Source organism: Lepus europaeus, chromosome 17, assembly GCF_033115175.1.
Source record: "Lepus europaeus isolate LE1 chromosome 17, mLepTim1.pri, whole genome shotgun sequence".
NCBI classification, from domain to species: Eukaryota; Metazoa; Chordata; class Mammalia; order Lagomorpha; family Leporidae; genus Lepus; species Lepus europaeus.
This window is the reverse complement of record NC_084843.1, coordinates 40985311-40997937: the sequence shown is the minus strand read 5'-3', so window position 1 is coordinate 40997937 and position 12627 is coordinate 40985311. Positions and strand designations below refer to the sequence as shown.

The following is a 12627-nucleotide window of genomic DNA, read 5'->3' as shown; positions in this document are numbered from 1 at the left end:
TTTATAGATTTAAAGATATTTTCAGATATCTCATTTGGTTCTTAAGTATGAAGATGTTAAAGTGAGTGATAATATTTTATAGAAGAACAAAACAAAAATTTTTTAAAGATTTATTTATTTGAAAGGCAGAGCTACAGAGAGAGAGCTTCCATCTGCTGGTTCACTCCTCAGATGGATCAATAGCCAGAGCTGGGCCAAGATAAAGCCAGGAGCCAGGAGCCTCGGGCCTTCTGCAGGTCTCAGACGTGGGTGCAGGAGCCCAAGGAACTGGATTGGAAGTGGAACAGCCAGCCCCAGAACAAAAATTTTAGACTCAAAGATTGAATGACTTATCTGAAGTCAAAGGCTTTAAAGTTGAAAAGCTGAAACTGGACTCTGGATGTTCTGTGTTAAATGATAGTATTTATAAAGTGCTTAGCACTGGGGCAGACACCTAGTAAATATTTAAATGTTCCTGTGTTGTTCCTGACTATTCCTTCTTGATTCTTTTTTTTGTTTGTTTTTGTTTTTTTGACAGGCAGTTAGACAGTGAGAGAGAGAGAGAGAGAGAGAGAGAGAGAGAGAGACAGAGAGAAAGGTCTTCCTTCTGTTGGTTCACCCCCCGAATGGCCGCTACGGCCAGCGCGCTGCAGTGATCCAAAGCCAGGAGCCAGGTGCTTCCTCCTGGTCTCCCATGTGGGTGCAGGGCCCAAGCACTTGGGCCATCCTCCACTGCCTTCCCAGGCCACAGCAGAGAGCTGGACTGGAAGAGGAGCAACTGGGACAGAATCTGAAGTCCCGACTGGGACTAGAACCCTGGGTGCCAGTGCCGTAGGTGGAGGATTAGCCTAGTGAGCCGCAGCGCCGGCCTCCTTCATTCTTAAAAACTCACTTTTTTGGAGTGCTCTTAACATTCATAGTTGAAGCTTTTGTTCTCATGCCCCCATTTATCTTTAGAAAATAAGATTTTTTTTTAATTTTTTGAAGTAATATACTTTATTTATTTATTTATTTATTTATTTATTTTTTGACAGGCAGAGTGGACTGTGAGAGAGAGACAGAGAAAGGTCTTCCTTTTGCCGTTGGTTCACCCTCCAATGGCCGCCACGGTAGGCGCGCTGCGGCCGGCGCACCGCGCTGATCTGATGGCAGGAGCCAGGTGCTTCTCCTGGTCTCTCGTGGGGTGCAGGGCCCAAGGACTTGGGCCATCCTCCACTGCACTCCCTGGCCACAACAGAGAGCTGGCCTGGAAGAGGGGCAACCGGGACAGGATCGGTGCCCCAACCGGGACTAGAACCCGGTGTGCCGGCGCTGCAAGGCGGAGGATTAGCCTAGTGAGCCGCGATTTAAGCTGTGTTAATTTGTTCTGTACAGAAAGGATTATATGCTTTTATATATTAGAACAAATTGTTCTTAAATAATAAGCAATTAGCACTTTATCAACTGGAAAAGTGAAGGAACTGCTATTTCTGCTTTCTTCTCAATTGAATCTTGAGTTTACAAACCATAGCCATCATTAGTGTTCGGCTTACTTAATAGAGAAAAATAAAATCTAGAAAGAAATAAAAAATCTTTGTTATATGAAAGTCCATTGGACTGGCGCAGTGGGTTAATGCCCTGGTCTGAAGCACTGGCATCCCAAATGGGCACCGGTTCTAGTACTGGCTGCTCCTCTTATCCAGCTCTCTGCTAGGGCCTGGGATAGCAGCGGAAGATGGCCCAGGTCCTTGGGCCTCTGCACCCACGTGGGAGACCTGGAGGAAGCTCCTGGCTCCTGGCTCCTGCCGTTGCGGCCATCTGGGGAGTGAACCATTGGGTAGAAGACCTCTCTCTCTGTCTCTACCTCTCTCTGTAACTCTGTCTTTCAAATAAATTTAATAAATTAAAAAAAAAATAGTCCATGAGAATAATACTTGAAGTATAATTGGAAATGTTAATGGATATAACTGTGACATACTTGGAAAGTATTTGTTAAATCTATTAAAATTTGTTAAGAGAAATGTAAACCTCAAGTAGCTAGCTTATTAATAGCTAAGTTTCTTTCCCCCTCACGTGACCCTTAACTGTATGTTGTTGAAAGTACTGACAGAAGGCAGGGAAGAGGCTCCAACAGTTCCTGAGAAATATTGAATAGTAAAGCTGCTATCTGCCTATCTTTTCTTGTTAGTTTTACTGTATTCCTTCCCTCACTCCTAGTGTCAATTGAATTCAGTGCTCTTTATGAGCCAGGTAACTTCAGATTTGTTTTTGGTGCTTTTTGTTTACTAATTTCTAAAGCTGAATGTCACTTTCTATTTTGCCAGTCATGTATAATAAATATGTTATAGTTTCATTCGGTTATTACAACTTTTAGTTAACTATAAAGATCTATAGAAATAATTTTCCTTAAAGTAATTATAGAGATCAGAAGTGGTTATTGGTTTGTGTGTAACACTAGGTTGTTTAGAGATAGGCACACTTCTATCAGTAATATTGACCACTGCAAAGAAACTTTTACAACCACTTCAACTTTTAGTAGTCACCATACTTAAAGTAACATTCAGTATATATGTTAGGAACACATTCTTAATAAAGTTTAGCCAACTATGTTTGGTTATTATTCCCTATTTGAAAATTGCATTTAAATTTATATTATAAAACTAGACACAAATGCCAATTTGAGATAAGGGGAACACTTTATTTAGATTTCAGCTTGGAAGTTGTTTAATAAAATATTTTGTTAGATAAAAGAGGGTATTTATGTTTCAGGTCATGATTGGATGCCTAGACCAACCAATAAAAATTTACCTAGCCTGTAAAATAGCCACATTATTTTAAGATAGATGGTTCACTTATAAGTTATGGATTAAACTGACTTTGTGAACAGACTTTAGAACTAATTAGCATTTATTAATTTTTTTTTTCTGAGACGCTCTGTTCTGTAGTGAGAAGGGACTGTTGCACTGCTAAAGACAAGACTAATCAAACCTGTTACATACATTTATCAAAACTCACCAGCCTAAGCACTTAAGATACGTGTTATTTTATTATACACAAATTATACTTCAATTAGAATAAAGAAATAGTAGTATGTTTGCTTAGAGGTAGGAGGGAGGAAACGCTCTTCAGTGTATATAATTTCTGTGGCTGTGGTTAGCATCTAACCTGGGTAGAATAGAAAGTACCATGTATGCATTTCTTCCAACTTCTCCTTACTGCCTACTCAGTATTCAGTAATAGTATCAGAAAGATCTTTTTTTTAGAATAATATTTTATGTCTGTTCTTAAGTTATAATAAAATAGGTACTTAAAAGAAAAATTAATATAATAAAGATTTCAAAGAGTTAAAGTTTGTTAGGTTTTGATGTTCTTTAGAAAGATTAAATTATTCCACAAATTGCTTTCAGTTAAAAATTAGTTATGACAGGCCCTTAAGAAATGAAGTTCTACCATTTGTTCAATTGATAGGCAGCCATCACTATGTTGTAAGTATCATTTCCATATTCACTTATTTAATCCTCCTGATGTCCCAGTATGACAGGTATCTTTATGAGCCTCATTTTACTTAGGAAGTAGGCATGGAGAGAGTATATTAGTTGCTCAGAGTTAATATAGTAATTGAAGTTGGGTTTTAAGTCCAAGCAGTTTGGCTCTAGAGCATGGTTTTAAACATCATACCACCTAGCCTGCAAGTGGATTTACAGATGCCAGAAGTATTTTGGCTTCGTTTAATGACCAAGTTAGGCTTTAGACTTATCAATTAAAATTCATGAAATGAAATTTTAATATTAAATACTTCTTGTTCAGAAGAATATCTGGTAAATGTAGGTTAAGCCTGTTTTGTATTGAAAGTCACATATGCTCATTATTTACAGTTATGGTTTCTGCTGGGTGGAGGATTGGTTTCAGGACCCTCCCTCCCATGTCAAAATTTGTCCCTTATATAAAATGGTGTTGTATAGCTTAGGCACTTCTCCTGTATACTTAAACCATCTCTCTATACCAGCACCCATATGGGATGCTGGCATTCATTGTGGGCGGTAGCTTAACTTGCTTTGCCACGATGCCAGCCCTGCCCAGTTGCTTTGACTGTTGATTTCTTCATCTGTGAAATACTAATATTACTCTGTAGGAATGTTAGATTAAATGAGAATGTGCTCAGATTTGGAATACTGTTTGCCAAACACTCAACAGATACTAGAGTGCCTCTGTCCTTGTGATATATGATAGATGTCCAAGTCTCAAGTATCAAAACCGTATAAATAAGGAAGTTGAGAATCTAAGGAAAATGACACCTTAAAAACTGCATTTCTGGATTCTATTTAAAAGAAGAAACAGGGCTACAAATAAGACTTGGTCTGCAGGGTGCTGCCCTGTTGATCCTGGCCTTTGGTTCCTTGTATATGTGATTTATTGCACTCCCTGCTATGGCTTCTGAAAGACTGCACCTAATCTGTCAGTCCTGCCTTTTTCTCTATAGCTTTCTTTGTGAGCTACATTAGATTGCTTTTTCTTAAATATGTCATGTATTTATGTATCTCTGCTCTAGCCTTTGCTTGGAACATTGTAGCTGATCTTGTTTCTTCCTCTGTCTACTGATTTCTGAATTTACCTGTTAAGGATTATTCAACATACTAGTGAAGCTTTATCTGTGCTTCCTCAAAATTAAATGCTCTTTAGCTCTTAAAATATTTGATCTTTTATGTCATAGGACCTTTGGAAAAGTTGTTGATCTGTGTGTGTCTGTCTTCCCTGATAGAATGGGAACTCCTTGAGGGCAGTATTTGCTTGCTTAGTCTCATATTCTTCAGTGTTCCTTGCACAGAATGTTGATTAATTTAAACAATTTGAATAATTACATGATTATGTGAATGAATAATTTGAATAATGTGAATGAAGAAGAGGAGGGCAGCTGAGTTTAATGAATAGATGATACCCATTTTTGTATAGTTAGGGACAAATAGTTTTAAAACTAAGTTAACCATATTCTTTGCAAATATTAATTGATATTTGTAGTAAAGGATAAATTTGAGCTTAGTCCTGATTAGAATGACCACATCTCAAGGGGCTTTGTACTTCTGTGCTTTTCTGTAAGGAGAAAATCTTACTAGCATTCTCACTGAAATGAATGGTTAGGTAGGTATGTTAGTGATAATAATGATTCTTTGTTGTTTAATAAAATGTAATTCTTTTTGCATTGTTCAAAAAATAATCAAGGTATTTCAGGTTTTTTTTTTTCTTTTTTTCTTTTTTTTTTTTTTCTAAATACATTTTTAACTTTTTGGATGCAAATTCCAGAATGGTGGTAGCTGCACCAACTTTGGGTTCCCTGCTGCAGCTTCACCCCTTATGTTTTTCTATTATTCCCTGGCTTCCTACATTGGTGCTCCAGGCACAAATTACTAGGTAAAGACTGTAGAGTTTCAAGAATTGCATTGCTTTGGGCTTCATTGAACCTTTGCACTCCTGTTTTTTTCCCCCTTGTGAATGCACATAATACACAAACATTGTGATAACTGAATAAGAATTATATGTTTAGGTGAGCTGCCTTCTTATGTGATCACAATAGATGATACCAGCATGTGTGATGTTAAAATGATAATCCTAATGGTTTCCTTTGGAGTCTTTAGAATAAAAATCTTTTGAGGTTGGGCATACATTTGTGTGTTCTTGAAATGACAAACATTGTTTCTGGCATATAATATTATTGAAATCTTAGATGCTTTTATTATAAATTCAGCATTTTAAAAATGTAAAAATCTAATTCTAAGTCATACATGGCAAGATAGTATTTTGGCATGACACTTTAAATAGACATGGAGATAATTATAAAATATATGTCATTTTAAAAACCTGTTAGAGAAACATTGCCAGGTGCATAGTAGCAAAAATAGAAAAAAAGCAAGAATGAGGAAAATATATGTATTCTCAATACCTAGAGATTTTTATGTTTTGTCTACATGTTTGTATGGATATGTACATATTATTTTATCAGAATGGTATCATGCTTATACATTCTGTTTTGAAACCTGCCCCCTTTTAGGCTATTCTTCCTTTTCCATTTCAGTAAATTTTTGCTTCAATAGCCAGATCATATTAAAAATTTTTTAGGTGACTTAAAAATGTCCTTTATGGCTGATTTTTTTTTTTTTTTTTTTTTTTTGACAGGCAGAGTGGATAGTGAGAGAGAGAGAGAGAGAGAAAGGTCTTCCTTTGCCATTGGTTCACCCTCCAATGGCCGCTGCGGCGGGCGCACCGCGCTGATCCGGAGCCAGGAGCCAGGTGCTTCCTCCTGATCTCCCATGGGGTGCAGGGCCGAAGGACTTGGGCCATCCTCCACTGCACTCCCAGGCCATAGCAGAGAGCTGGCCTGGAAGAGGGGCAACCGGGACAGAATCCGGTGTGCTGGTGCCGCAAGGCAGATTAGCCTATTGAGCCACGGTGCCAGCGGCTGATTCTTTTAAAATAGTATCCAGACCAGCAATGTGCCTGTGAAATTGACTGTTAGAAACCTTAAAAATCTTTAGATCGAAGGCAGCTGCCCTTTTTACCCATTCTTTTTAATTTTTTATTTTTTTGACAGAGTTAGACAGTGAGAGAGAGAGAGAGACAGAGAGAAAGGTCTTCCTTTTCTGTTGGTTCACTCTCCAAATGGCCGCCGCGGCTGGCATGCTGCGTCGATCAGGAGCCAGGTCTCCCATGCGGGTGCAGGGCCTAAGCACTTGATCATCCTCCACTGCCTTCCCAGGCCACAGCAGAGAGCTGGACTGGAGGAGGAGCAACTGGGACAGAATCTGGCGCCACAGGCGGAGGATTAGCCAAGTGAGCTGCGACGCCAGCCTGTTCTACCCATTCTTATCCCATTTTTTTTTTTTTTAAGTGCTACATGTTGAAGAGAATCTGTGTTGTGTCCTACAGACCTTTTGACTGTGCCCACTTTACTCATAATGTTTGGCTTTTCCTATAAATTAAAATTTCTATCTAAAGGTTTGGTGAATTTAGATTAAAGACACTTTGCTATCAGATAATGCTGTGTCCTTTACTTTGTATTATACCAATTGGTAAATGATCCTTACTCTTGATGCAGGCGTTGATAATTAAAATTGGGTGGCGATAGTCTTTTCTGCAATTGTACAATTATATTTGTCTCTTTCATTAGAAAGTATCTTGTGTGGTACTGTTTGGCTCTATAAGAAAGTTAAGTTCCTCATCAACCACTTACTGTTAGTTCAGCATTATTTGTTGATGTTTACATACATCACTAATTTCATTAGGATTTGTAGAATATTAGGTTATTTTGAAAAGTTCATGGAAAGATGGAATTAAAAATAAGTTTAGCTTGGTGCTAAAAAATTTGAACTCCATTCACAGTTTTTTCATAATACGTATTTTCTATCAACTTTTTAAGGAACCCTTATATGACTTTTCTAAATCTATCTAGCTTCCCTGCAAGAATTCCTACATGAATAATTCATTTTTAAAAGTGAAGAATTGTTCTGGTACCCACCTTAAAAGGTGGTAAGTAAACGAGTTTTTGTTGTGGTTGTGTTTTAGCTTTTTTTTTTTTTTTAACATTGAGTTATCTTTTTAGGTTTTTGTTTTATTCAGCATTTTTTAGTTTCACTTTAATTTTTTTTTCATGTTCATTTTATCACAGCTAGTCACTAGGACCTCCTTTTTCCTAGCTTTTATGTCCAGATACAGAGCATTAACCTCATTAAGCCCTCCTGGCACAGAAAGGTAGCCTAGGTTCTCCCATACCTTCCTGTCCCCAGACATGGCATCAACTCTTTTTTCTAATGAATTTGGTACTTTTTAGGGTATTATGATACCAGAGCTGAAGATACAGATTCTAGGAGTGTGTATTGCTGTGAGGTTGACATTATTTATAGGCCATCTCAGTGAAAAGACCCCGAAAAATAGATTTTATAAATATAAATTCATATTCTTACTGTAAATTTTTTACTTGATTTCTTTGATTTTATAATGTTATTTTTCTTACACTAAACTTGAAAGTTAAAATAATTAGCATAATGTCAATGCTGATTCCTATACTGTACAAGATATTTTGAGGACATCAATGGTGATATTATTAGAAATAGTAAGAACTATGAAAAGAAGGTTAAAATTTATATGTAGTTCTTTCTGTTCTTAGAACATTCCCTTTCAGGCTGGTATTGTGACACAGTGGATTAAAGCCGCTGCCTGTGACACAAGCTATGAGTGTCAATTCAAGTCCTAACTGTTCCATTTCTGATCCAGCTCCTTGCTGATGCTCCTAGGAGAGCAGAGATTATGAGGATGGACCAGGGGCTTGGGCCCCTGCCACGCTTGGGCCCTCCCTGCACTTGGGAGACCCAGATGGAGTTCAAAGCTAGCTTCTGCCTGGCCTGGCCTTGACCGTTCTGTCTATTTTGGGGAGTGAACTAGCAGATGGAGGATCTTGTTCTCTCTTTCCCTCTTTGTAACTCTGCCTTTCAAATAAATCAATCTTAAACAAACAAAAAAAATCCCTATCAGAAGTACAGTAAAATTTCAGTATCCAAATAATCCTTGAAATAAATTCTTTCTCCGGGTTACCGATATTTAATCAGGTATATTTGTTTCTGCCTATTTTCAATGTGTGACATTTTTTAAAGAAAGTTTTTTTTTATGATTTTGAGGTCAACATTATAAAAAAAAAACATAGCAGTCTTGATTTTACCTATTCTGCTATGATTCTCTTTTCCTTTTTTATGAAACAACCATTTTTTTAAGTTTCTCATTTATCATGTGTGTGTATGTCTTGAGAGTGTTTGAATTCAAGCAAATATTTGTGCCTTCTGTGTAAAATGTACCTTGTACACTCTGCTGGGTACATTTTTTTCTTAAAATATGCAAATCTCTCCAGTCAACGCATAGTAATTTATAACTAGAACATATAGTAGAAATGTAACCTTAATTTATAATGTCAAAATAAAAGTATTCAGTAATTTGACAACTATTTTTGGATCAAAAAATACTGAAATAGTGCATTGTGTTCAATAAGTAATAATAGTGTGAAGGCTACAAAAAGTGAAAGTTCTAGAAAATTGTACTGGATTAGGTGAATTTTGAGTTGTATTTGGAAGGTAAATGGATTCAGAAGTAGAGATCTCCAGAGATGGTATTGCAGGGAGCCTTTAGACAGATGGCTTTGACTTCAAGAAGGATCTGGGTCAGGAAATCATGAATAAGGATTTAAGGAGCTCAAGAAAAAAATAAAGCCATTATAATGAGCAAGAATCAGGGAAATGTGGATTGTTGATGATTTTTATAGTCAGTTGGATATAAATTTTTCTTAAATATGAAGGTTTGTTTTGAATGCCAACTATAGTTTGTAATGTAATTGAATATAATGGGTATGCTAAATATGGATTACATTGATTAGGAGTAAAAACAGTAAAGTTTTTACTTCATTTCACTATTAAGAAGTCCAACATAACAAGGGCTGGAAGAGACCTTAAACCTTATCATCATGTGGGGTAGGAAATCCTGGGTCTAGATAGTTAAGCGACTTGTTCAAATTTTACGGCTAGTTAGAGGCACACCTAACTTTCTGAGCCTCATTGTATCTGTTTTTTTCTACACCATGGTTTCTTTTCTTATACTGTCTCTTCAGGCATATGAAGATGTTTTGGTTTTGGTTTTGCTTTATGTCCCATGATTTACAAAGAATGAGATTTTTGTATTTCTTATGTAGTTAAATATAATAAATGTAGAAATTGTTTTCCCTTAGGCATATTTTTAATGTATTAAATAGAGGTGTTTGAAAATTATTTTGCCATTTAATTGTCTGAGGATCTTTTTTGAAATTAATGTATTTACGAGTATTTCTTAATTATAAATGACAGGTTTTAGATAAATGCATTTGGTGACCATTTATTTCTATAGCTTTATCTTTTTATAATTAAATGTAATTAAATGTTTTAAAATTTGTATATATTTGTATCACTACATATTTCGAGCATTTCCTTAATTTAAATACTCAGATATTTATCCAAACATTATTGCTATGGGATTTCCTGCAGAAAGACTTGAAGGCGTATACAGGAACAATATTGATGATGTAGTAAGGTAAGAACTCTTTGGAGTTTTTATTTCATATATTGATGTGTTACATGCATATTGTATTTTTATTTAGAAGAGATTTCTATAACTACAGAAAAAGATACATAAGAGGTAAATTTTATTTTATTATGGTGGTGCTGTATTTAACTTTTTTTTTTTTTTTTTTTTTACTTCATGGTCCTAGCAGACCTCAGTGTGTATAATTATTTGGTAAGACCTAACCTCACATACAGTATTCTGGATTCCATAAAATGCCTCTCACCAGGCTAAGGCCTGGCTTCCATTATGATGTAATTTTTGTCTTTTGTTTCACAGTTAACAGTTAGACTTAAAACCTTCAGTAGAATTATTCACTTAAGCTTCTTTAAACAAACATATAGGTGACAGATAGCCTTTTTATGTAGAGCAATTGTTAAGAGGCATAAGTGCTCCAAATACCTGAAGAAGTGTTTGGTACAAAGAATATAACAAAGAATTGTTGAACTTACCAAAGCCTAAATTAATCACTTAGGATTAATTAAGATAAGGATTCTTGCATAACTTTCTAAGTATAATTATCACTAAGTTCAGAATGATATTTATTAAGGCTCAATTAAATTTAAGTTTTGGAATTTATGACCTATATGTTATGTTTTATCAGAGAAGGAATTTATGTCTACTGTGCAAATAATAAAGTTTCTGATTTCAGAGCAAAAGTATATATGTGTGAATAATTTAAATTATCAGTGCTTTAATGGTTTTACTTTCACTGTTTCTTAAATGTCCTTCCTGAGACTTTGAATTTAAATGTTTTATGATTATGAGAATTAAAGGTAATAATGAATGGAAAGCACTTTGTAATCTATAGAGCATTATACAGATGTAGCATCTGTTTATAATTGTTAAGTGAGTATATAATGCTACACCTTTTCATAAGCTAGCTGTAAGTTGTTTTCTAAGTGATTGATTTTTAGCAACTTGTCTAGAACTGCAGTATATTTATGTTTTTATATTTTTGAATTATTTCCTATTGTATTTTTATAGTATTTATATTGTTTTTAAAATTGAATTTCAGTATTTACAAAAACACTGCCTACTTCTTTGTAGAATCTATTAAAACTGTAAGTGTCAGTGGTACTGTTTAAGAACTTGAAAACAAGGCCAGTGCCGTGGCTCACTAGGCTAGTCCTCCGCCTAGCGGCACCGGCACACTGGGTTCTAGTCCCGGTTGGGGCGCCGGATTCTGTCCCAGTTGCCCCTCTTACAGGCCAGCTCTCTGCTGTGGCCAGGGAGTGCAATGGAGGATGGCCCAAGTCCTTGGGCCCTGCACCCCATGGGAGACCAGGAGAAGCACCTGGCTCCTGCCATCAGATCAGCGCGGTGTGCCGGCCACAGCGTGCCGGCCGCGGCAGCCATTGGAGGGTGAACCAACGGCAAAGGAAGACCTTTCTCTCTGTCTCTCTCTCTCACTGTCCACTCTGCCGGCCAAAAAAATAAAAAGAACTTGAAAACAGAGAAATAAATTTGCTTTTTCATAATTAGGCAGGCAACAGTGGAAGGATGCCTGACATTGCAAACCGGTGGAAACAGCATTTGATGTAACTGAGTCAGTGATGATAACACATCTAAAGAAATGCAATGGGGGCTGGCACCGAGGCTCGCTAGGCTAATCCTCCGCCTGCAACACCGACACCCCGGGTTCTAGTCCCGATTAGGGTGCTGGATTCTGTCCTTGTTGCTCCTCTTCCAGTCCAGCTCTCTGCTGTGGCCTGGGAAGGCAGTGGAGGATGGCCCAAGTGCTTGGGCCCTGCACCCACATGGGACACCAGGAGGAAGCTCCTGACTTCGGATTGGCGCAGCACGCCAGCCGTGGGGGTGAACCAATGGAAAAGGAAGACCTTTTTCTCTCTCTAACTCTGCCTGTCAAAAAAAAAAAAAAAAAATGCAATGGGCCATAGAGAAAAGAATGAGGGAAGTAGATTTTGAATCAAGAGACATGAAAAATCTGGGAAATGAGTGGGTACCTCAGAATCACCAGACATATATTCTCTGCTGTGGTACAGAAATGTTTATTAGGGGTCTTTATGGCCTGATGAAATATCTCACAGGATCATCTGTTTCACAGTACTGTAATTGTATATTCAGCTAAGTATTACGTCAGCAAAGCCAGGTTAGTGCTGAAGTTAGACCTAAAAAAGCATGAATACTTTGATACAGAGGGCAAATTTTTTATTGTTGTAAGGATATCATTGTGGTAAATTAATCTAGCCTGCTAATTTTACATTGGTCTCTTCTGAGTATGAAATAGTCACTGGAGATGACTGATCATCTTTTAGATTATTGTTAGTCCAGTTGCAGTCTTTTTGTAGCTTTAGGTTATCAGACATTAGATTATATTAAAAAATACTGTGGTCCCTCAAGATCCTTTTGACATTATGCTTCTGAATTACAAGATTTACTTATTGAATTGGTAATCAGTATTCAAGACCAAAGGTTATTTTGTTTAGCTTTATCTGGTTTGTTTTATCTAGCCTTTTTTTTTTTTTAAAACTACTATTTCTAAAAATGTTTTATGTCCAGATTGTTATTTAGTGAATGATT

General features: G+C 36.7%; 1 protein-coding gene across 4 annotated transcripts in view; it reads left to right on the top strand.

Annotated features, from left to right (window-relative positions):
* The window catches only part of PTEN (phosphatase and tensin homolog), a 101941-nt gene that overhangs the window by 16717 nt on the left and 72597 nt on the right, over window positions 1–12627 (top strand). For all 4 annotated transcript variants that reach the window (XM_062214638.1, XM_062214636.1, XM_062214639.1 and 1 more), the window contains one exon: window positions 9969–10053. In XM_062214638.1, the coding sequence (XP_062070622.1) occupies window positions 9969–10053 (85 nt within the window). The remainder of the gene's footprint in view (window positions 1–9968; window positions 10054–12627) is intronic.